At 42.7% G+C, this 24,594-nt stretch overlaps 1 protein-coding gene across 2 annotated transcripts in view; it reads right to left on the bottom strand.

The window, feature by feature from the left end:
* The window catches only part of dnah9 (dynein, axonemal, heavy chain 9), a 779,494-nt gene that overhangs the window by 199,498 nt on the left and 555,402 nt on the right, over nt 1–24,594 (bottom strand). For both annotated transcript variants that reach the window (XM_072483125.1, XM_072483126.1), the window contains 3 exons: nt 19,331–19,495; nt 16,274–16,414; nt 15,679–15,849 (listed from right to left, as the gene is read on the bottom strand). In XM_072483125.1, coding sequence (XP_072339226.1) covers nt 15,679–15,849; nt 16,274–16,414; nt 19,331–19,495 — 477 coding nt within the window. The remainder of the gene's footprint in view (nt 1–15,678; nt 15,850–16,273; nt 16,415–19,330; nt 19,496–24,594) is intronic.

Here is a 24,594-nt window from a genome sequence, read left to right as displayed (position 1 = left end):
TGCTGGCATATTTCCATTTCCAGCCTATTCTGAGGGATGCACGTCCCATCATCCAGCAGTGAGTATCCATTAAGGCTAGTTAAGTTGAAAACTGCCTGGAGTTTTCCAGATGGCATATGGGCTGAGGCCAAAGCCCAGTAGATGGATGGAGCTGGTCTCCAGGTGGGAGGCTGAGGGGCCAGCAAAGCCTCATTTAAGTCACAACCCCAACCCTTCCAGCGACAATTACCAGAAGGCCACATCTACTGGTCCCAGATCATGTTACGGAACGGTTACCCCGCCACAATTCTGGTCTGGCAGCTATGGTTACATTACACTTGTACACATTCAAAGTTTTTCAGAGGTGCCTGAATTTTGAGATGTCCTCACATTCTCCCATTTACATTGGCAATGCCACCTCCCCATGGTCACCCAGGGCCTTGGGCACTCCGATTCGTTCTTCTGGATGTGGAGCCCACCCACCATCCTTAATTGGAGGGGTTTCCTGGACTCAGCCTCTTAATTGGTACCTCCTCCAATATCTTTTTCGGGTCCCCCCAATTGGCATTTCTGGTTGCCCAACAAGATTTGGTCCCAACACTGGGATTGGAACTCAGCAACGAAAATACAGCCCCTTATTTCTGATGAGGTCTGTCATAATAAGGATGACGATTGGCATGTTCAAGGCAAGAAAATATCTGCCTCCATTTTAAGCATTCTTCTCTGGGTGGAGAATCAGCTATATGACAATCACATTTTTCTCTAGAGTGCATAAGTGATCGCCATACATCTCCAATAGGACTTTGACCTTAAAAAAACACCTGTAACTCTACCAGTGCAGCTTTTCCAGTTTACATATCAGCTATCACTATTGCCCTTCTAAGGGAAGCTGTCTAATGATAATATAGATTATATAGTATTGATTATTTAGGTATATTGGAAAGTGTTGGCACTCCCAACCAACCATTAGAAACAACAATGCAGTTCCATCTATCTAGACTTAATTTATGGGACAAAATTCAAACCACTTTTAAAGAAAAGCACTTCAAAGATTAGACACAGCTCCTTTCAATGCTCAAATTACTTAGTGGTTAGTCTTCCTTTTAAATACTTTAGTGGCTGGGTTGTGGAGTAGTGGAGCACAATTAGAAGCTTGCCACACCACTAGGTGGTGAAGCGTTGTTTCATAGATTATCATAGATTATCATAGAATTTACAGTGCAGAAGGAGGCCATTCGGCCCATCGAGTCTGCACCGGCTCTTGGAAAGAGCACCCTACCCAAGGTCAACACCGCCACCCTATCCCCATAACCCAGTAACCCCACCCAACACTAAGGGCAATTTTGGATTGAGATTGTCTTTGGACAACAGAGCCAGAGGCCCAGGTATGGATTCGTTGGTCACCACATTCCCAATCACTGATGTGTTTGGCCAGTTACAAACTTGGTTGTGTATTATTTGGAGGCTAGCTTCTCCTCCATTGGAGTGGAGGGGAAACAGATTCTCGTGCTTCTTGAGGTCATGCTGAAATACTTTCAACCGGTCAGGGGCTGGTTTAGCATAGTGGGCTAAACAGCTGGCTTGTAATGCAGAACAATGCCAGATTCAATTCCCGTACCAGCCTCCCTGAACAGGCACCGGAATGTGGCGACTAGGGGCTTTAAGAGTAACTTAATTGAAGCCTACTTGTGACAATAAGCCAATATTATCATTGTAAGACAATTGCAAAAAACAATTTATCCAGGTGTGACTACTGGAAGACTTTAGAAATATTGTATTCTAAGTATTGGATAACTTAAGGGTTAAAAGCCTGGGGTTAGGGTGTGTTTGACTGCAGGGGCCAAATTTGTTTTAAAGCATTCTGTTTTGCAGGGCTGGGTGCTTTTAGCAGCCAGAAGGTGAAAATGACAAAGGAATGTGTTTTTCAATCTGGACTAATGAACTGTGGTTTCACTGGGAAAGTTCTGGGGAGTTAATGTGCTTTTTAGCCTGCAGAGAGAATTTGTTTCTCCGCTTGGGGAGTTGAGGTCATTGCTGGGTGGAGCCAAGGAATGCAGAGAGACATTTTGAAAAGTTTTAGAGAGCTAGTTTTTGGAGACTGCTTTGGGGAGAGGAGTTGAATTCAGATCTGCCTGATGTGAGTTCACAATTCTCCCAAAGTAAGATATTTATAAAAGGGTAACGTGTAAAGCAGAGCAGTCTTGTTTGGGGACAAGGAGGAAACAGAAACTCACCAGGTGAACCAGCTGTTTGAAGATAGTCAGCCAGAGTCTGAAGGGGTTTTAACAGGATTCCAAATCTGTTTTGTGAAGCAAGTATTACCCTATGCCACTCTGATTTTTAAGATAGATTGAGAGCTGTATGTTTCTTTTCTTGCTGCTTAATAGAAAATTGAGGAGTAATGGTTAAGGGGTAATTGTAAGATGCTTTTTCGGGTGTGAAGTTAAAAAGTTTAAAATTGTATTCATAATAACGTTTGCTTTAAAAATACCCAAGCACTATTTCTTAATGCAATAACTCCTGGAGCGAATCATTCTTTCTGCACAGTCTTACAAATAAACAGAAATATTCAGGTTTCGGTCCAGTACCTAGCCATTGTTGGGGTCTGGTCTGGGATCATAGTACAGATATCAGCCACCCTTCCAACCCCCCCATTCCCAAAAATCATTTACTCCTTTGCTTTGGTAACTGAAAAATAATGGGAGTTAGAATTAGTGAAGACTTACTTCCAACTTCGCAATGGTTTATAGAAGCACTAAGCTCATGATGTGCCAGGATCCCATAGGGTCACATGAAAGCGACATTTTACAACAGCTAATGCAGTATAAACTGCAGGCATTCAGCTCCATGTTGTGCGCTCCATGGGATTAGTATATTTCTTTCTGCACTGTTAAGCTTTACTTGATGTTAACAACGAAAGACACTGAAGCAGAACAACATGAAACATCTCGAGTTCAATGAGTTTACAGATGCTGAAATGGTATTCAGGTTGATCCAGCATGGGTACAATACTGTTTTTGTACCTGAGTTAGAGTCAACATTTCAGTCTGTCATCATTGATTCAAACTGATGTTTACAAAAAAACTATGTTGCATGTACCTTCAGTGACGTTGGTGCAAGGCACGTGATATCAGATAGCTCAAGCATCAATATTTCCAGCCATGTTACGGTCCACTGTGCTTTATCATCAAACCTTCAGAATTGTTTTATTTAAAATAATCCATAGTCTTAAAGTGCTAGACGTATAGCTGCTGTTGTATAAAGAGTCAAAGGTACTGCTCCTCTTACAAACACCTTTATTTCACTTTAACAGACTCTGCACAAAACTATATCTTCGCATCACCTGACACAAAGGTCACCTGAAGCCTCTTTATATATCAGTGTCAATTATTGGATACTTAACATAAATGAGACAACTAATTGGAATGTTTCTTAACCCATTGCTTAACAGTCTCCCCTTCCTTGGAGAAAAAAAATAATTAGGTGAAAATAAAATTGCAAGAAACTCAAAAACACAAATGCAATTTCCCCCCTTCCTTTTTTTTTCATTTTGTTTTGGAAAAAAAAAGTCCCAGAAACAGGCGTCCTTCATTAACAATACCCAAAAGTTTCTGGGAGATAGCCCCACTTTTTGTAAAACAGTCTGACAACTGACAAACAGTCTGATAGCTACTGTCAACCCATTTAATTTTTGCTATTTCCCCTCTGTCCAACATCCTCAGTCCAAAGACGTGCAGGTTAGGTAGATTGGCCATGATAAATTGATCTTAGTGAGCAAAAAGGTTAGGAGGGGTTATTGGGTTACAGGGATAGGGGGGGAAGTGAGGGCTTCAGTGGGTCGGTGCAGACTCGATGGGCCGAAAGGCCTCCTTCTGCACTGTATGTTCTATGTTCTCTGTTCTATCTGCTTCAAACTTGCGATGTCTATTCCTAACCTTTTTTCATTGACACTTTTTGTAGAGTGCACATTTTCCCACAGGGATTTATTGTCAATGTGACATTCAAGAGGTATATTACCTAAATCCCCTAATCCCAAAATTTCTGTCAATATCTGAGATATATAATTGGCCATATCCATCGCCTCTACATGGCTTAACGTCTCAGCAGCCAAAGTGCTTTTGACCACTTTCCTTATTTTCTTTGTTTCCCACACAAGAGGGCAACATTTACCATTGTTCCCCAAAAGGAAAATTATAAAACTTCCTGCGCTTGAAACCCCATCACATACATTTGCATGGGATGCATCACTATAAACTATGAGTTTTAAGTGCCTCAGGTCACCTAAAACCGGGAACCTCAAAACACACTCCTGCATTTTTAGTATGACTAACGCTTTATTTGCTCTTATTATGTCTTCCACTTTGGGATCATTCATTTTTGTACTCAATTCTAAGACATCAAAACTCACGTCCGGTCTAATCTGTCTACCTAACCAATTCAGTTTCCCAATTAAATTTCACAGTTGCTCTTTTTCCATCTTTGAAACCATTGCGTCTTTTTGTGAAACCCAGGCACGACTAATTGCTATTGGGGTGAAGCTGTCCAAATAAGATTGCTGATGTAAAGTTGCCCCGAACTTAGTCTTCCGATTTCCAGTCCAATATATTTAAATGCACCGGAAGCCTAACTTCCAACCCTGAATTCTTTGCTCAAACCAGAGATTACAATAGCTTCAAAATCACTAGTCCCACCACACAAAAAATCACCGACATGCATCATAAAGATGCCAGAAATATTTCCTTTATAGTGCCAGTAAAACATTGCCGGATCTGCTTTCAACTGGCAACAGCCTAACTTTAACAAAACTGACCTTTTGAAAAGTACCAGACTCTAGATGCATCATTCAATCCAGATACACATTTGTTCAACTTCTAGAGTACCCCTTCTGTGTTAGCTGCCTCTTTAGGAGGACAGAGAAAAATGTCTCTGTGGAGCTGATGCCCATTTAAAAAGGCAGCTTTTATATCTATAGATTTGCATTCCCATGCCTTTGTGGTTAACAGAGCCAAGAAGATCTTCAAAATAACCTTTCCTGCCGTAAGTGAATCTACCCTTAAATTCTGATCTTCTAAGTTTTATTCAAATCCCCTTGCCACAAGCCTGGCCGTTGCCTTATAAGTTCCATCCGGAAGAACCTTTTCCGTGCAAATCCATCTGTGGGATAGAGCTCTTTGTCCCCAAACGGTACCTCCGTGTATACCCCAAATTCACTCCGACTATGCAATTCTTGCTGTTTGGCATCTTTGATAACATTTTCATCTAATTTATTGGAAGCCACCAAAATCTCACATGCATGTGGGCTTCTACTCCTATGAGCATTTGTAGTCTGACTCATGTTCTGAGATCTTGAAAAACTACGTCCCCTCTCCCGCTTGGTATCTCGTTCTGTACTGCTACTGCTTGATCTTTCCCTTTTGCTGTGGGGTGTCCTTTCAATAGTTTTTGACCTTTTCCTGTGGACCTGTTCACTATCCGATGTACTATCTGAACTGGCACTGCGTTTCTGTGCTGTTATGGGCCAGGGTTCAGAGAACCCCAAAGTGTATCATGGAGTTCACCTGACCAACAAATTTTACTAGATTGTGGTATGGGGAGCACACGACACTCTCTACAGGTGTGGTACAGCAGAAATCGAAAAGTATTTTTTAAAGCAAAACAATGTTTATTCTATGAACTCAAGTTAACCTTTTTAAAACATACAGTGAACACCTTAGCAACCTTTAATTCAAATACAACCCCCAAAGAATACAACACTAAGTAATCCTTAATAAATTGCCAAACAACATCCAGAAGACAAAAGAAACACCTTTTAACAGAAGCACATCAGGTTTAAATTCACTACTGAAAACATTTATAATTCTGAATTCACCAATTGATAAAGAGATAGTCTTTTGATGGCAGAGAGAGCAACCACACACCTGCTTTGTCTGGCTTCAGCTCCAACACTGAAACGAAACCAAAAAGGCACAGACGCACCCAAGCTTTTCTCAAAGTGAAACTAAAAGCTGACAGACAGCCCAGCTCCACTCACACTCTGACATCACTGCAGTAATAAACACCCATTTCTCAAAGGAACACCCACTACAGTTATTCTATAAAAACGCCCATTTCTTAAAGGTACTCTCACATGACACCTCCCCCCAAGAACAAAAACCCATCAACTTCAAGGTGGTTTCATTTTTCACCTTTTCAATATCCTTTAAGAAATGCACACAGTAAATGTACTTCTTTGTTTTAAAAAACCACACACGCAAACAGGTACAATAATATAGTCCATTTTTTTGTTCTTCCTCCAACTGGAATCCCTTTCGATTGACAGTCTCTTTGGACAAGTAGGTCTCTGTACGATCCATCCATTTCTCTATGCCTCGGCATGTCTCTTTAAAGTCAGATAATTTAGTTCAATCTGATCACAGGGTCCCTTGTAATTCTTCATCACAGGAGCATTAGTTATCACAGCTTTCAGACAGTCAAATGCCTGTTGAAACTCCGCTGTCCACTGAAATTTTTGATGTGTCTTCAGCAAGTCCATCAGTGGAGCAACCACGCTACAAATATTTTTCACAAATGTTCGATCAAATCCACTCATGCCAAGAAATTGCATTATTTCCCATTGTGTCGAGGGCATTGGAAACGCCTCAATAACTGCTGTCTTCACATTTCATATGACCATTCGAGTCTGTCCGTTTGTATGGCCAAGGAAAGTGATTTGGGCTTTTCCAAATTCACTTTCGGCTAGGTTTACCACCAAACCCGCCACCTGACGTTGGTCGAATAACTCCATCAGATGTTTTAAATGTTCTGTCCATGTCTGGCTGAAAATTACCAGATCGTCGATGTATACCGCACAATTGGGTAATCCTGAAACCACTTTGTTAGTTAACCGTTGAAATGTGGCTGGGGTGTTTTTCATGCCAAATGGCATAACTTTGAATTGTTTTTTACCATCTGGAGTCACAAAAGCTGAAATTTCCTTCGCCCTTTCGGATAAAGGTACCTGCCAGTAACCTTTAAGTAAATCCAGTTTGGAAATAAAAGCTGATTGTCCCACTTTCTCAATGCAATCCTCCAAATGTGGGATAGGATAAGAGTCCGTCCTTGTAACTGCATTAACCTTTCTATAGTCCACACACAACCGTTGGGTACCGTCTGGTTTAGGTACCATCACTATTGGCGAGCTCCATTGGCTGCAACCCACTTCAATTTTGCCATTTTTAAGCATACTCTCAATCTCTTTTGTTAACCTGTGCCAATTTTAAAGAGTAAAGTCTATATGGATGTTGTTTGATTGGAACAGCATTTCCCATATCTACATCATGTATAGCCATTTTAGTACTTCCCAATTTATCTCTACAAACGTGCCCATGTGATATCAATAACTCTTTCAGGTCAGTCCATTTTTCCTCTGGAAGGTAACTCAACAATTTATCCCAATTTTTAAGAACATCCTCATTTTCCAATTTAATTTGAGGTATGTCAAATTCAAAATCATCGGAATTTGGTTCGTCTCTTTGAGTTAGAATCATTAAAACCTCCCCCGTTTGCTCGCCTTCCCTTTCAAAGTACCTTTTAAGCATATTCCCATGACACACTCGGTGCGATTTCCTTCTATCTCGCGTTCTTACCACATAATTCACCTCACTTTATTTCCTTTCAATCTGATAAGATCCACAAAACCTTGCTTTTAATGGTTCACCTACCACTGGTAACAACACTAAAACTTTATCTCCACTGGCAAAACTACGAACTTTGGATTTTTTTGTCCGCTACCAGTTTCATCACATGTTATGAAACTTTAAAATGTTGTCTCGCCAATTCACCTGCTCTATTTAATTGTTCCCTAAAATTTGACACGTGATCCAAAAATGTAATTTTTGATTTCTCACTCACCAATTTTTCCTTTATCAACTTAAGTGGTCCTCTTACCTCATGACCAAAAATTAGTTCAAAAAGACTGAATTTGGTTGACTCATTAGCTGCATCCATAATTGCAAACTATATGAATGGAATTCCTTTATCCCAATCCTCTGGATAATCGTGACAATAAGCCCGCAACATTGTGTTTAATGTCTGATGCCATCTTTCTAACGCTCCCTGTGGTTCTGGATGGTACGCAGTTGGTTTAAATTGTTTTATTCCTAAGCTATCCATAACTTCTTTGAATAACCTCGAGGTAAAATTTGATCCTTGATCCGATTGTATTTCTGTGGGTATCCCATATCTAGAAAAGAATTTAAATAACTCCTCCACAATCTTTTTAGTTGTAATATTCCCGTAATATTGTAAATATTCCCGTACCAGCCTCCCCGAACAGGCGCCGGAATGTGGCGACTAGGGGCTTTTCACAGTAACTTCATTCGAAGCCTACTTGTGACAATAAGCGATTTTCATTTCATTTATAAGGTACTGGAATGTCCTCTGGAAACCTAGTAGGCATATCCATTATTGTCAAAGAATATTGATGCCCACTTTTCATTTTAGGAAGCGGTCCTATGCAATCAATTAAGACCCTTGTAAAAGGTTCCTCAAATGCTGGAATGGGTATTAAGGGCGCTGGTTTTATCACTGCTTGAGGTTTCCCTATCACTTGACATGTGTGACATGATCGACAAAATTTAACTACATCTTTATGTGGTCCAGGCTAATAAAATTGTTTCTGGATTTTAGCTTGAGTTTTCCTTACTCCCAAATGAATTCCCACTGGTACCTCATGTGCAACTCGCAACACCTCCTTTCTATGCCCTACCGGCAATACTACTTGATGAACATCTGTCCACTTTTCATCCACCTGCATATGTAAAGATCTCCATTTTCTCATCAAGCCATCACTTTTATGGTAATAACACTCTGTTTTAGAACATAGAACATAGAACATAGAACAATACAGCGCAGTACAGGCCCTTCGGCCCACGATGTTGCACCGAAACAAAAGCCATCTAACCTACACTATGCCATTATCATCCATATGTTTATCCAATAAACTTTTAAATGCCCTCAATGTTGGCGAGTTCACTACTGTAGCAGGTAGGGCATTCCACGGCCTCACTACTCTTTGCGTAAAGAACCTACCTCTGACCTCTGTCCTATATCTATTACCCCTCAGTTTAAAGTTATGTCCCCTCGTGCCAGCCATATCCATCCGCGGGAGAAGGCTCTCACTGTCCACCCTATCCAACCCCCTGATCATTTTGTATGCCTCTATTAAGTCTCCTCTTAACCTTCTTCTCTCCAACGAAAACAACCTCAAGTCCGTCAGCCTTTCCTCATAAGATTTTCCCTCCATACCAGGCAACATCCTGGTAAATCTCCTCTGCACCCGCTCCAAAGCCTCCACGTCCTTCCTATAATGCGGTGACCAGAACTGTACGCAATACTCCAAATGCGGCCGGACCAGAGTTCTGTACAGCTGCAACATGACCTCCCGACTCCGGAACTCAATCCCTCTACCAATAAAGGCCAACACTCCATAGGCCTTCTTCACAACCCTATCAACCTGGGTGGCAACTTTCAGGGATCTATGTACATGGACACCTAGATCCCTCTGCTCAGCCACACTTTCAAGAACTTTACCATTAGCCAAATATTCCGCATTCCTGTTATTCCTTCCAAAGTGAATCACCTCACACTTCTCTACATTAAACTCCATTTGCCACCTCTCAGCCCAGCTCTGCAGCTTATCTATATCCCTCTGTAACCTGCTACATCCTTCCACACTATCGACAACACCACCGACTTTAGTATCATCTGCAAATTTACTCACCCACCCTTCTGTGCCTTCCTCTAGGTCATTGATAAAAATGACAAACAGCAACGGCCCCAGAACAGATCCTTGTGGTACTCCACTTGTGACTGTACTCCATTCTGAACATTTCCCATCAACCACCACCCTCTGTCTTCTTTCAGCTAGCCAATTTCTGATCCACATCTCTAAATCACCCTTAATCCCCAGCCTCCGTATTTTTTGCAATAGCCTACCGTGGGGAACCTTATCAAACGCTTTGCTGAAATCCATATACACCACATCAACTGCTCTACCCTCGTCTACCTGTTCAGTCACCTTCTCAAAGAACTCAATAAGGTTTGTGAGGCATGACCTACCCTTCACAAAGCCATGCTGACTATCCCTGATCATATCATTCCTATCTAGATGATTATAAATCTTGTCCCTTATAATCCCCTCCAAGACTTTACCCACTACAGACGTGAGGCTCACCGGTCTATAGTTGCCGGGGTTGTCTCTGCTCCCCTTTTTGAACAAAGGGACCACATTTGCTGTCCTCCAGTCCTCTGGCACTATTCCTGTAGCCAATGATGACATAAAAATCAAAGCCAAAGGTCCAGCAATCTCTTCCCTGGCCTCCCATAGAATCCTAGGATAAATCCCATCAGGTCCCGGGGACTTATCTATTTTCAGCCTGTCCAGAATTGCCAACACCTCTTCCCTACGTACCTCAATGCCATCTATTCTATTAGCCTGGGGCTCAGCATTCTCCTCCACAACATTATCTTTTTCCTGAGTGAATACTGACGAAAAATATTCATTTAGTATCTCGCCTATCTCTTCAGACTCCACACACAATTTCCCATCCCTGTCCTTGACTGGTCCTACTCTTTCCCTAGTCATTCGCTTATTCCTGACATACCTATAGAAAGCTTTTGGGTTTTCCTTGATCCTTCCTGCCAAATACTTCTCATGTCCCCTCCTTGCTCGTCTTAGCTCTCTCTTTAGATCCTTCCTCGCTACCTTGTAACTATCCATCGCCCCAACCGAAACTTCACACTTCATCTTCACATAGGCCTCCTTCTTCCTCTTAACAAGAGATTCCACTTCCCTGGTAAACCACGGTTCCCTCACTCGACGCCTTCCTCCCTGTCTGACCGGTACATACTTATCAAGAACACGCAGTAGCTGATCCTTGAACAAGCCCCACTTATCCAGTGTGCCCAACACTTGCAGCCTACTTCTCCACCTTATCCCCCCCAAGTCACGTCTAATGGCATCATAATTGCCCTTCCCCCAGCTATAACTCTTGCCCTGCGGTGTATACTTAACCCTTTCCATCATTAACGTAAACGTCACCGAATTGTGGTCACTGTCCCCAAAGTGCTCTCCTACCTCCAAATCCAACACCTGGCCTGGTTCATTACCCAAAACCAAATCCAACGTGGCCTCGCCTCTTGTTGGCCTGTCAACATATTGTTTCAGGAAACCCTCCTGCACACACTGTACAAAAAACGACCCATCTATTGTACTCGAACTATATCTTTTCCAGTCAATATTTGGAAAGTTAAAGTCTCCCATAATAACTACCCTGTTACTTTCGCTCATATCCAGAATCATCTTCGCCATCCTTTCCTCTACATCCCTAGAACTATTAGGAGGCCTATAAAAATTTTACACTCAAATTCCTCTTCCATATATGCTTTCTGATAAATCTGTTTTTTTCTACATCTTTCTGTTGTAACTCCGCCAATTTTCCTGAACTTAAAATATCCGCCTCATCCTCCACCTGTTCTTTTCCAACCATCTGATCAAAAATCGTTTCTGATAATTGCACTTCACCTTCACTCTTCGATTTCTCCTCTTGTCTTAACCTGTGACTTTGCGACCTTGTTACTACACAATACGGAAAAATCCCAGGATATTCGTCCTTCAACACTTCAGTTGTCTGATTTTTCAATGGCTTATCAATCACAGTAGGCATCACTCCCACCCGCGATCCAGCTATATCATTACCCAAGATAAACTGTATTCCTGGACAAGATAGTTTCTCTATTACTCCTACTACCACTTCACCACTCTTCACTGGACTTTCCAACCTTACCTTATATAATGGAACACTACTCCTCTCACCCTGCATTACACATATCACCACTTTTTCTGGCAACATTTTTCCCAAACTACATAATTCCTCATCTCTTACCATTAAAGATTGACTAGCCCCTGTATCTCTTAAAATTGTGACTTCTTTACCTGCTCCTCCTGACACACATGAGTAAACTTTACCCACACAAGTAAATTCTTTCAAGACATCTGGCACCATCTTAACAATTACTTCTTGAACTGGCTGTACAATCGTTTGCACCTCCTTCGTTTTCCTTGGGCTTTCCTTTACCACGTTAACAAACCCCACTGTCTTATCCTGTTTTACCACATCAGCCTTCCCAGTGCTTTTCTTCAACCACCAACACTGTGACTTTACATGGCCTAGTTTATTACAGTGAAAACATTTGAAACTTTTCATTTCTTTTCCACCCTCCTGGATTTCTTTTTTAATCTGAGGTACACTCTCCTTATTAGCTCCCATTAGATCACCTTTGCCTCTACGACTTGAGTATTTCTCATGTCCCCAGTTTCTATCCTTCACAGGCTGAAACTGATGGTCGGAAACCAAGCTTTGATTTATTAACTAATTCATAATCATCTGCCATTTCTGCTGCTAATCTCGTAGTTTTAACCCTCTGCTCTTCCACATGAGTTCTCACCACATCAGGAATTTAATTTTTAAACACCTCCAAAAGTATAATTTCTCTGAGAGCTTCATACATTTGGTAATTTTCAAAGTCTTATCCACCTATCAAAATTACTCTGTTTGAGCCTTTCAAACTCCAAGTATGTTTGACCAAATTCTTTCCTTAAATTTCTAAACCTTTGTCTGTAGGCTTCAGGCACTAGTTCATATGCACCTAAGATGGATTTTTTCACCTCCTCATACCAGATACCTCCTCCGGCAGTGATGCAAACACTTCACTAGCCTTACCTACCAGCTTTGTTTGAATCAGTACTACCTGTCCTGTGGCCATTTCATTTGTTTAGCCATCTTCTCAAATGAAATGAAAAAGGCTTCCAAATTCTGCTTTATTGCAGACTGACCTATTTGGGTCATTAGAGCCATCGGAATCGAATGTTTCCCCAGAAACGTTTTTAAAGCTTCTGTCATCTGATCGAATAAGGTATCCTTATCCGCAAACTGAACTCCTGTCAAAACCAGGAGCCTATCCATGTTGCTCACTCTAGCACAGTCAAGTAATTTAAAGGCCAACGCAGACTGTGGAAATTCAAGGTTGTGTTTCTGCAGCCTTTTATATAGTCTGCCAAATTCCATTATATAGTCTTCCATGGAAAAATCCTTATTTTCCGGAACCTATCAAAATCCGACCATGCTTCATATGCACTTAACAAGTCATTCTTTTTATAACTCATATCCATGTAACATAATAGAGTCTCCAGACATTCTTCTGAGTCTACCTCTTCCAATTCCAGCTCCGAAAACACTTTGCTTCGGATTTTACTGTCATAAGGTAGAGAAAGAGCCAATGCCATACCTTGTTTTCTCTTTCCCAAGACAGTTACTTTAGTCCACATAACTACTGCACTTCTCCATTGGTCATACAATCCCCTTTCAGAAAATAAGGTGGGGGTAGTCATATCCGGCCATCTTTAGCCTAGGTTCAGCCATATATCTTCTTTTTTTTTCTTCTCACTCACTCCTTGGTTTGGTCTGGAAAAGTTGTATCTTTCAACCCTTCACATTTGCACAGCAACCATCCTCTGCTCCCGTTTGTTAGACGTTTAGCTGCTGTTGTATAAAGAATCAATGGGACTGCTCCTTTTACAAAGACCTTTATTTCACTTTTAACAGACTCTGCACAAAACTATATCTTCGCATCACCTGACATAAAGGCCACCTGAAGCCTCTTTACATATCAGTGTCAATTATTAGATACTTAACATAAACGAGACAACTAATTGGAATGTTTCTTAACCCATTACTTAACATAAAGAAGTCATGTTCTACATATCACCTCTGGTTGGCTCTGTATAGTGTATAGTGATGGGTGATCTCCTGTACACCAACAAAACTGCAAGGATAATCGTGAGTTATATAGCACTGATGCTATATAGCATGCTTGCATAGAAAAATAATTCTGAACTTTTCAAATGCTGCACTGGAGTAAATATGACTAACACATACTATAAAAAAACAAATAAGCTCCAGGATTTTACTGGCCATCATCAAGGAGCATTTGATTGCTTCTGCTACTAGGTTATCGCCATTCAGAAGTCATATTATTTTAACCTAAAGGATCTATTTATTCTTCACTGGCATTTCTTTTGCACAGCAGAATAAAAACCAGAAAACACAGAAATTGAATGTGAAATCAACAGATCAGGAAATGAAGAGAAGAAATCGTTCAGGTTAGACATTAAATGGGTGGCACAGCAGTACAGTGGTTAGCACTGTTGCTTCACAGTGCCAGAGACCCCAGTTCGATTCCCGGCTTGGGTCACTGTCTGTGTGGAGTTTGCACGTTCCCCTGTGTCTGCATGGGTTTCCTCCAGACGCTCCAGATTCCTCCCACAAGTCCCGAAAGATGTGCTTGTTAGGTGAATGGGACATTCTAAATTCTCCCTCAGTGTACCCGAACAGGCGCTGGAATGTGGCGACTAGGGGATTTTCACAGTAACTTCATTGCAGTGTTAATGTTAACCGACTTGTGACACTAATAAAGATTATTATTAAATCAAGGCCATGACTGCTCTTTAAGGGGGAAACAAATGATCCCATGGTACTATTTTTGAGAAGAGCATGGGAGTTCTACCTGGAGTCCTGGTCAATATTTATACCTGAACCAGCTCAAAATATTGTTGTGCTTCGTGCATTACAACAGTGGCTACACTTGATAAAGTGCCCCATTGGCTGTGAATTGCTTTTGGTTTGAATGCAGTGCAATACATTTTACACAATTGCAAGCCTGATTTGCGCCACTCACGATTTCCTGTAGTTCAGATCAACTTTAAGAGCTCATCGAATCAGGAACAGCGATTCTCATGGCTGGTTTGCTAAGCAGCACTCTGGCAGACTGCGGTTCCAGGCAGGCATAGAGTCTTGAAAAATGTATCTTCTTTGGGAAAAATTCTACAAAAACATTCCGCTAAACTAGGCATGGACAGAATGGGTGGAGTGAAAAGTGATAAAATGAAGAAATAGCATAGCTGGAAATGAGAAATAAAATTAGGATTCTCTACAGAGTGTTTGATGCAAATAGAATGATTATTATTTTAAGAAGGACCTACAGTAATAATTTTCAGGTTACTTGATCAAAATTCTCTGATCATCCATTGCCTTTGATTTTAATATTATATTATAGGCTATTACACAATTCAACAATGATTCAGAACAAATGTGCTTTTCTCTGTAATCACACTGTCAGCAATAATTCACAACACAAATTACATATGCTTCCTCTAGAAAATATCCCAAACAGAGCACAAAAGGTTGGATACGAAGGTCTTAAACTTAACGGCAGGTTCTCTTGGTACAAATATCTTTTTCTGCCTCAATCACTGACTTGGTTGTGGCACTGGAGATTTTTCATTACATCACCCAATTGATCATTCTTCATGTCCGGGTGTGTCGCAGGCAGTTCAACGGCAAAGACCTTGACACCTGAGCCCTCACCCACTGCCCACACAAATACTTTTTTGCGGGGCACCTGACGTCAATAGGAAGTGAGAGCTCCCCCGTCTACAATCAGCAAGCATTGAGTGAAAAGGAATTCTGTTCGTCCTGGGCAGTGCATTTATCCAGTGTGTCATTGGGAAGCCAGGCTCCATCTTACAGGGACAGCTTTGCATGGGAGTGTGCTAAAATGAATGTGGGTTAAATGAAGAGTTATAGAATGGCTTTTATTTACCTGGAAGGTAACCTGAGCTGTATAGGTCAGCTTATCACACTCAAACAGTCCTCTTGTTGTGTATTGGAACACAGAAAATGTTATGCTGTCAATCAAATTGGCCACTCTCTGCTTGAGGACTTCATCAGCTGGCGCCTTTTTCACAGCCATTTGGAACACAACACTAAAAGCCTGAAAGAAAATAGCAGCAGAATTTATTAGCAAATTATGTTATTGAACATTATATCACCAGCAATAAAATCTTCATTCTATAAACATGCCAAAGTCTAGATTAGATTTAGCTCTTTATTCCTCATTGGCAATTTAATAGCAAAGAGCAGTTACTTTCTGAAACAATAAAATGAGTTGCGTAAAATCCCCAGGGAGTAATTCTTTGATCACTATCTAGAGCAATGAATTTTGCACTTGATGGCTTTTTGTATCAAATCTGGTAAGATTATTTGACACTTGACCTTTGCTTCAAATACAATAATGTGAAAGGATTTAGAACAATGGGAACACATTGAAAAATCGAGACTGTTTATTGAAGTAGTTCATCAGCTAAATTGACCAGGAGGGAGTGAAGGAAACAGTTGGTGGGTTTGTACTGGCATACCTTCAAAGAGAATTGGTACATGGGGTGGATTTTATTGAGGTCATTCATTATGAAGTACAATAGAGAAGCTCGGCCTGCAGCTAGTCGGTAGTGTTCGCGTGCCTCATTGATTTTAAGCTCCGTTATCTTGGCCTCTTTAACCTATATTAAAAAGGAGACTGTCAAACGGAGAGAAATAGGTGATTTTACACAACAAAACACTTGGTTTATTCACAGAGTGTGACCATAGGCAGGCAGGCAGAATTTTATTGGAATCGACTAACTTGCAGTGGGTTGGGCTTTTTGAGAGGTCAGGAAGCCAATCATTGCAACTGTGGACTTTGCCCTAGCTCTTTGGGATAAACCTCAGGAGAACCACAGGGACGACCCAATTGATCACCCCCGTGGGGCTCGTAGAATACGAGCTTCCCTGCTAATGGATGGAGGCCCATCAGCCGGAGCTCATATAATCAACCCTTAAAAGCCAGCCTGGATTGGGACCGGCATGACCGGAAGTCCCGGTTAGGACCTATGTGCTGGATTCCGCGTTGCGGTCTATTCTCTTTGGCTGAAAATAAACCGATATTTTGATTCACCTTCTCGGGTCGTCTGAGCTTTTACACTCTTCAACTCTGCCATTGGGTTACCCAAACAATCACAGAATTCTGGGTCTGAAACGAACCACACCTGTTAACGAAAGGATCTCTATTCAAAGGGACCCCAGCACGGATGAGAGTGGCCGTATCCTGCATTGGATCAGGAATGTTCTGCAAGCAAAGCAACAGAGGTGAGATGTGCAAAGGCCAGACTCTGCCCAATACTCCCAACCCTATTCCTCCTCACTAACTCTTCCTTGAAGGTAATGCTAGATGGTGTGGGGGACCCCTATTTCCTACTACCATGATAAATATTTACTGACCCCACTTGAATGGCTTCCTCTACCATGGTGCCATGGTCAGTTTGTTCATCCACACTGCAGCCCCTGCTCTCATTCATTCAAGCTGTATAAACCTCAAACCTGTTGGACAATTGAAAGGGCAGAGGCTCCTCCATTTTTACCTCCTCAACCCCAAACCTGCCTCACTCATGGCCAAATCCTCCTCTCCCTCACAGCTGAGCAAATCATCCAACCCTATCCTAAAGGTTATGACTGCTTTCTGGAACAAAGTGTACAGGTAACCTTCTCCTTTCTTGATACATCACAGTTCAGTAGCTTGACCTGCAGCTCATTGATGCTGAGCCAAAGTTATTCAAGCCGCAGACATTTACTGCAGATATCGGTGCTGTGTCTTATACTGGTGTCCATTAGCTCCCACATACTGCAGCTGCAATACATCACCTGTCTTGCCCTCCTTATTGTATTTTAGGTAACTAATGGATCACTTATTTTCTGAATCAATTTTCCCTCCCAAATACCAAGTGGGCATTTGCCTTCAAACGAATGGTTGGATCAGAATGGAGAATGAGCAAAGGGTGTGAATGATTTGGAAATTTTTCTGATTGCAGCAATATTGTGTGTTGAGGATGGAGTATGGGGCAGCAAGTTTCACATTGGAGTGTCATAGGCCTCACATACTCAGTTTACTTGACAGAATCCCATCTTTGGCAACCCACTGATTTGCTCGATAATTGTCCTGGTCCTTCTGTGGCTCTCGCTGTATCTTTGTCTATATCTGTAAAGGGCTCCTCACAAGTGGCATCAACCAGGTCCTCATAGTGACTCACAGAATATAATAATCTTAGTAGTTCCCAAGATATTTTGCATGAGCTTGTGTAAAGACTTTCTGTTGGTCACTGGTAGGACAAAGGTGATGAAAGCTGCCACAGGGTGGACAAGGCTGGCCGACTCTTGCCCCAATTGAGACCCTTAAGTGGCCAATTATTAACCACTTAAGGGCAGTTTCCCACCCAGCCTCAATTATCAAGTTGGTGGAAAGAGTTGTGGGATAAACAAAAATAATCGGGTTCAGGTCTAAGGTGGGAAGGGGAGGACGGGGCACCTCCACATGCAGCCCCGTTTAATATTGGGCACCGGCTCCTTAAGATACGATAACCACAGGACCTCCCCTCCCCTCTCCCGTGGCCTTTCTGCTGACATCCTGATCACCCACTGTCCATCCCCAGGCATTCCCAATACTCCCCATCCTGAGACCACTTCCTGGAATTCTGGGATTTAGGCTTTGGGGGCTGCTTGCAGTGTCAGTCTTGTCCGCTTCTGGTGCTGCAGGGCCTAGAGAGCCTCCTGTTAATCCGGTTGACTGGCAGCTCTCTGAGGCGAGACCGCCTACCAAGTGAGAGGTGGAAGTCCCAGCAATTGACACTGGCTGGAGCGTGAAATCACTGCAGGATAGGCAATGTCGGCGGGGTCTCTTCAGATGGCAGGAAGAGAAAGCCCACTGTCGTAAAAATCCTGGCCGTGCTTTTTATTCATGAAACTACCTAACTAAAGACAAAGCGGGGAGAATGAATGAAAATGGGGCCTCGAATTGTCACCTTCACAACTTTAGAAGCAATTGCAGTCTCACTTCTGAATATTTATTGCATTAAATGACACCCCTGCATCTGTGCTATTTTATACTGACATTAACGCAATTGAAATAAAACTGAGCGAGAAATTTTGCACTTGCAATTTCTGCCCTTTGATTTCAATAAGAAAATAACATTTTTCATAAAATTTAACGTGAGATAATCCAAAACCAAAAAAGCAAAAACTGCATTAGATGCAACAAATTTAAAGAACCTTACTCATTTTTTCAAAAGTTGTGTGAGCTGGCTGTTTTATCAAATACTACAGAGGACAGTTAAATAGGCTAGATATGTTCAAAAAAATTATATTCAAACATTGCTAATCCAGATAGTAATCTGAGTTCATAAACATGTTGCTTTCCAGACTAATCTCTGAGGAATATTGATAGTTGGCTTTGGCAGAAGCTAAGGCAAATTACCGTGTTTAACAAGTTTCTCAAACAGACTGACAATTAATACATCCCCTTTTTCCTCATAAATCACTTCTAAGTGTGTCTGCGGGCATGTTCTCTGTCTAAATGACATTCATTTTGACGCCTGACATGGGCTCACCTTCTCTTCGATCTCCGCTGCGGTCCTCTTGGTAATTTCCAGGTTCTCGACCAACGCTGTGTCTCCGAGGAAATTTCCAGAGGCAGAGGAAAGGCGGGAAAGCAGGTTGTCCTCCAGGGTTTTCAAGGTGATTTTGAAGCCATTTTGCTGCTTTGTGAGGTTGGACTGCAAAGAGAATACCACGAGGACCTCAGTCATATTTTAAGAACATCGCCTGCACCATGAGAGCACAAGTTGCAAGGAGACAAGCCCTTCATGAAAACCTCAGTCGATTAAAATTACAAACAACTGCAAAAATGAGGTTACTGTCTGCACTATACAGTGCGGGTTTGGTGATTACATTCTAACATCACTCCTGTGACCTAATTAGAAGATCAGAGCAATTACAAAAGTACAGAAATTTTATTACTTTGCTAATGAGAATGGGGTCAATGATATATTATTCATATCTTCACTGGAGTGGAACAGCACTTTGGGGAGCAAAGGAATACATGATTTACATCTGTTCCAATATTGAATGAAGCACAATTAAATGATAAGCCACAACAGTAAATTTGAATTATTAACTTCTTGGATAAGGATAAGATAGCAGGGTTCTACATGGGATCCAGGGCACAGACACAGGCAATCTGGTCCAACTGGACCATGTTCGTATTTATCCTGCACAAGTTTTCTCCCACTCTAATTACCTCTTTAATACCGTGTCTTTTCCTCTTGTGTATCAAGCTTCCCTAAATCGACCAGTGATAGCCATTTCACGCAACACAAGGTGACAGTTTCGACCAATGATATCCATCTCAACAAGTGCAAGTGACAATTTCGACCAATGATATCCACTTCACCCAGTGCAAGTGACAATGAGTTCCATACATGCCCTACTCTTGTGTATTTTTTGCTTCTTTATTCAACTGATTTGTGGCTATCTTTTATTTATGCCCCCTTGTTCTGGACTCATTCATAAGTGGAAAAGTTTCCTTACAATTTGCCTATCAAAATCCTTTCATAATTTGAAAGACCTCTTACAGGCCTCTTCTTACTTTTCTTCTTTGTGGAGAAGAGAGACCCAGGGCTGAAATCTACTCCTCCCCACTGGTGTGTTTGAAGATTGGAGGATATGCAAAAATCTAGTAGGTGCTTTGCCACCAACTACTGCCAGACGCTGTCACCTCCACAGTTGTATGTGGGACGGGAGAATTATCATGTAGTCCAGCAGTACCCAGGGTGCCACCCTGCCAAGAGGCCGACCGCCCGGGGACCTGTGATCGCCTAGGATCCCCCCCGCCTGGGTACCGCTCTACCTGGTCTTGATTTGTGGGGGCCAGTACTGAACGGCACCCGGCTGAGGTCTTCTCAGCGAAGCTGGTAGATTCAGCATGAGCATGGCTATGTGGGTTCATAAACTCACTTAGCCGTGAGAGACTGTTTAGACCTCATGAGGTGCAATGGCCATCGGGAATCCCGGGGGTGGTCTCTCCCGGGATCTACCAGCTGTGTCACACCCAGTTCCAGTGGGATGCGGCCGGTAGATCGCACCCATTGAATACACGCTAGTGCCGGCAATGACATGTGCCTTTAAGGAGCTGCATGGTGACATTACTGTGTGTAACACTGGAGGATGAAAGGTACAGCCTCCATGATAGATGTTCTTTGTTGCTTGTGATCCCGACTGTAGATGTTTACTACTGTCTGCGACTCCGTAGCAGTCAGACCTCACGTTTACCCAATGAGCCAAGCATGTAGTCAAGTAATCAACCTTTGTAATTGTTAGAACCCACAGTAGATCAAGCACTGTGCAGAGCTGTGTATGGTTATGGCGAGCACTAAACTTCATGTAATTGTGTTCAACCAGAGCCCTCGTCATTCTCAATATATTGCTCAGTGTAGAGACAGATGCCTTGAGGTCTACTTCGAGAGCCTCAACATATCTAGTGACAGCAGACCGCAAGAGACCATGACACCTGTTACTACTGGTAGTTCCTATGGTGGGAAGCCCCGCAGCTTTAGTTGCGCAGGTTGATGTCAGGTAAAGAGTGGGGTGACCTCCTTTGGGAAACCTCTGGGCACATCAGAGACCCCTCCAAGTCATAGCACACAACTCCCCACACCCTCCCACCACTTTACCCTCCAACCCCCCCCCCCCCCCCCCCCCCCCCCCCCCCACCTCCTCACAAACCTGCCCTTACCCTAATCACCTTGACCTTTCAGTCGGGACCAACCAAGACAACGGGTGAGATTTGCTCCCCCCTCCCCATGTTTTGCGGCAGCGGAGGTGGCCCACAATTGGCTGGCGCCGGTGTCAACAGGGTTTCCCATTGTTTGCACCCTCTGCCTTTGGGGCTTGCCATCGGCAGGACCGCATGATCCCACAGGCAGGAAGGCCCTAAAATCTTGCCCAATAGAGTTACTTTGACTCCAGGCTCCTCTTTGATGGAAGAGAACAGAGAACTCATTGATGATGAATCCAGTACCTGCAACCACTGCATATGTGGCTTGCAGCTTATTGCAGCAGTGGGCCATGCCAAGTACCATGGCAACCTCCGTTTACCATAGCCTGACTAACATTTCTATTCTGAGGGAATAAAACATCAGTAAAGTATTCATAGCCACTGTGAAAGTTCTGGACACAACAATCACCAAACCACCTAAGGTTGGATGGCACCTTTCAATATTATTAATTACCACTCATCCTGAAGTCCATGTTGACGATTGCAACAGCCATCACACATGCAAGGAATACAATCGCATGAGCAGGTGAACAACTGGTGGCCTGGTCGTCTGCTAGAGATCACTCGCTCCTCTGGGATGCCAAGCAATTTGACGTATTCTTCTCTATCTCAATGGGGAATGGACTGCACTCCAGATCTCTGTTTTCTTTCCAGGGGTGGTGATGGATGTCTGCTTCATGTATGATGCAAAATCCTTCCTCACATTCCACACAGTCAACACTGACCAGCTTTCATCCACATTGGAACAGAGGCACCTCTGATTATATCCAAATCTAAGCCCCACTGGGACCTCTGTGAAGCCAACGGGGATGGATTCAGGGCAGAGGTTGAGGAGCAGATCATTAACCTCAATCCCGAAGAGCTACAGTAAGTTCTGGTAGACTATGAAAGATACAGTCAAAAAATAAACCCCACACAGTTTTCATAAGGGTTATGTGGCTTGCTAGCTACCTGAAATTAATTTTTCCTAAATTAAAAACAAAGTCTTTTTAATTGAAGATTTTTCATTATAAAAACAGATGTTACAAGTTACAAATATATAAGAAAAACAACCAACAGTATAGATCACATCCCCCAAAAAAACACCCTCCCAACTGTAAGCTAACCCCCCCCCCCCCCCCCAACAACTGATGGTGACTAACTTTTTAGAAAAGGAAAACATGGCTGCCATCTCAAGTAGAACCCCTCAACCGACCCGATGATGATGTATTTGCCCTTTTCTAAATTCAAAAATTCCATGAGGTCACCCAGCCAGGTTGAGGCACTGGGTGTGGTAGGCCACCTCTATCCTAGAAGAACTCGCCTCCGGGCTATTAACGAGGCAGCATCTGCAGCACCGGCAAATCCAGTACCACAAAAATGGTCACCAAAGGATAAGACGTCAAGAATTATTGACATGGTGTTAAAGAAGGAGACCCAAAAGCTTAATAATTTGGGGTACGACCAAAATATATAAATGTAGTTAGCTGCCAGTCTCCGAGAATACCGCTCACACATGTCCTCTACTCCCGAAAATAAACCACTCATCCTAGCCTTGGTCAGATGAACCCTATGCACCACCTGAAACTGGATCAGGCTGAGCCATGCACAAGAGGACGTGGAGTTTACACAATGTAGGGCCTCACTCCACACCTCCTCATCCAAAGTAGGTCCCAATTCCCCTTCCCACTTTGCCCTCACCTCAACCACCGGGTCTGACTGCACTGACAAGATCTAGCCATTGATATGCAAAATAATCCCCCCACCTACTCGGCCGACAAGGAGGACGGTGGTGACAAGAGAAATGAGGGGAAAGTCTCTTGCAAAAAGCTGCGAATCTGGAAGTATCAGAAAAGGTTTGCCCTAGAGAGTTGAACCGTCACCGACAGCTCCTCAAAACCAGCAAACCACCCCTCCACGAACAAGTCCACAAACCACTCAAGACCCTTCCCCTCCCACGACCTAAATGTCGAGTCTAAACTTGACAGCATAAAAAGATGGAGCCAACAACAATATGAAGCTAAGCTTAAAATGTTATCTAAATTACTTCCATGTCGTCAGAGTGGGCACCACATTCGGGTTCGAAGAAAACGTGGCAGGGGAGAACGGAAATGAAGCAGTTACCAAGGTACCCAAACTAAAGCCCCGACAAAAACTTGCCTCCATCTGTCCTCATATGGAACACGGATCGTTAAGCCAACCCAACACCTTCTCAACATTGGCCGCACAATATTAAAACAGCAAATTTGGTAATGCTTAACCCCCCCCCACTGTCTATCCCTCTGGAGAGACATCCTAAGGATCCTCCCAAATAAAGAAGGACATCAACTTGTCACCCCTAATAAAAAAGGACTTGGGATAAAATTGCGGCAAGGTTTAAAAAGAAACAAAAGTCTCGGGCGGATAATTCATTTTAATACTGTGGACTCTGCTCGTCAAGGACAAGGGAAGGTTATCCCACTTTTGCAGTTGAATTTATGAAGCGAGGTCCAATCATGGGCCACCTGGTTATCAGATAACAAAATCTAGATCTGAAAGCTGAAAAGGTAACATCTCCAGATTGGTACTGAACATTTGCCCCAAACCAAACCTCCCAAGGATCTCAAAAAAATATTCCCACTCCACTCTATCAAATGCTTTCTCTGCATCTATGGATACAATCACATCAGCCTTGGGCACAGGATAGGGGGAAAGAACAATATTCAACAACCATCATATATTGGCTGACAATTGTCGACCCTTGACAAAGCCTGTCTAGTATTCCGCAATCACCTCTGGGAGACAGGACTCTAATTGCATCACCAACACCTTGGCTAGCAATTTGGCATCTACATTCAAAAGCGATATGGGCCCATATGGCCCACATTCCGTAGGGTCCTTGTCCTTCTTCAGCATAAGCGCAATAGAAGCCTGTGCAAGTGTAGCAGGCAATGAATCCCGGGACAAATAGTCATTGAACATGTCCAATATTGATGGAGTCAACTGACCCTCAAAAGTCTTGTAGAACTCAATGGGGATCCCATCAGGGCCAAGAACTTTGCCGTTTGCATTGATCCAATA

This window comes from Scyliorhinus torazame, chromosome 18, assembly GCF_047496885.1.
Source record: "Scyliorhinus torazame isolate Kashiwa2021f chromosome 18, sScyTor2.1, whole genome shotgun sequence".
Taxonomy (NCBI): domain Eukaryota; kingdom Metazoa; phylum Chordata; class Chondrichthyes; order Carcharhiniformes; family Scyliorhinidae; genus Scyliorhinus; species Scyliorhinus torazame.
Note: the sequence above shows the minus strand (reverse complement) of the source record. Positions and strands in the feature narration are given on the sequence as shown.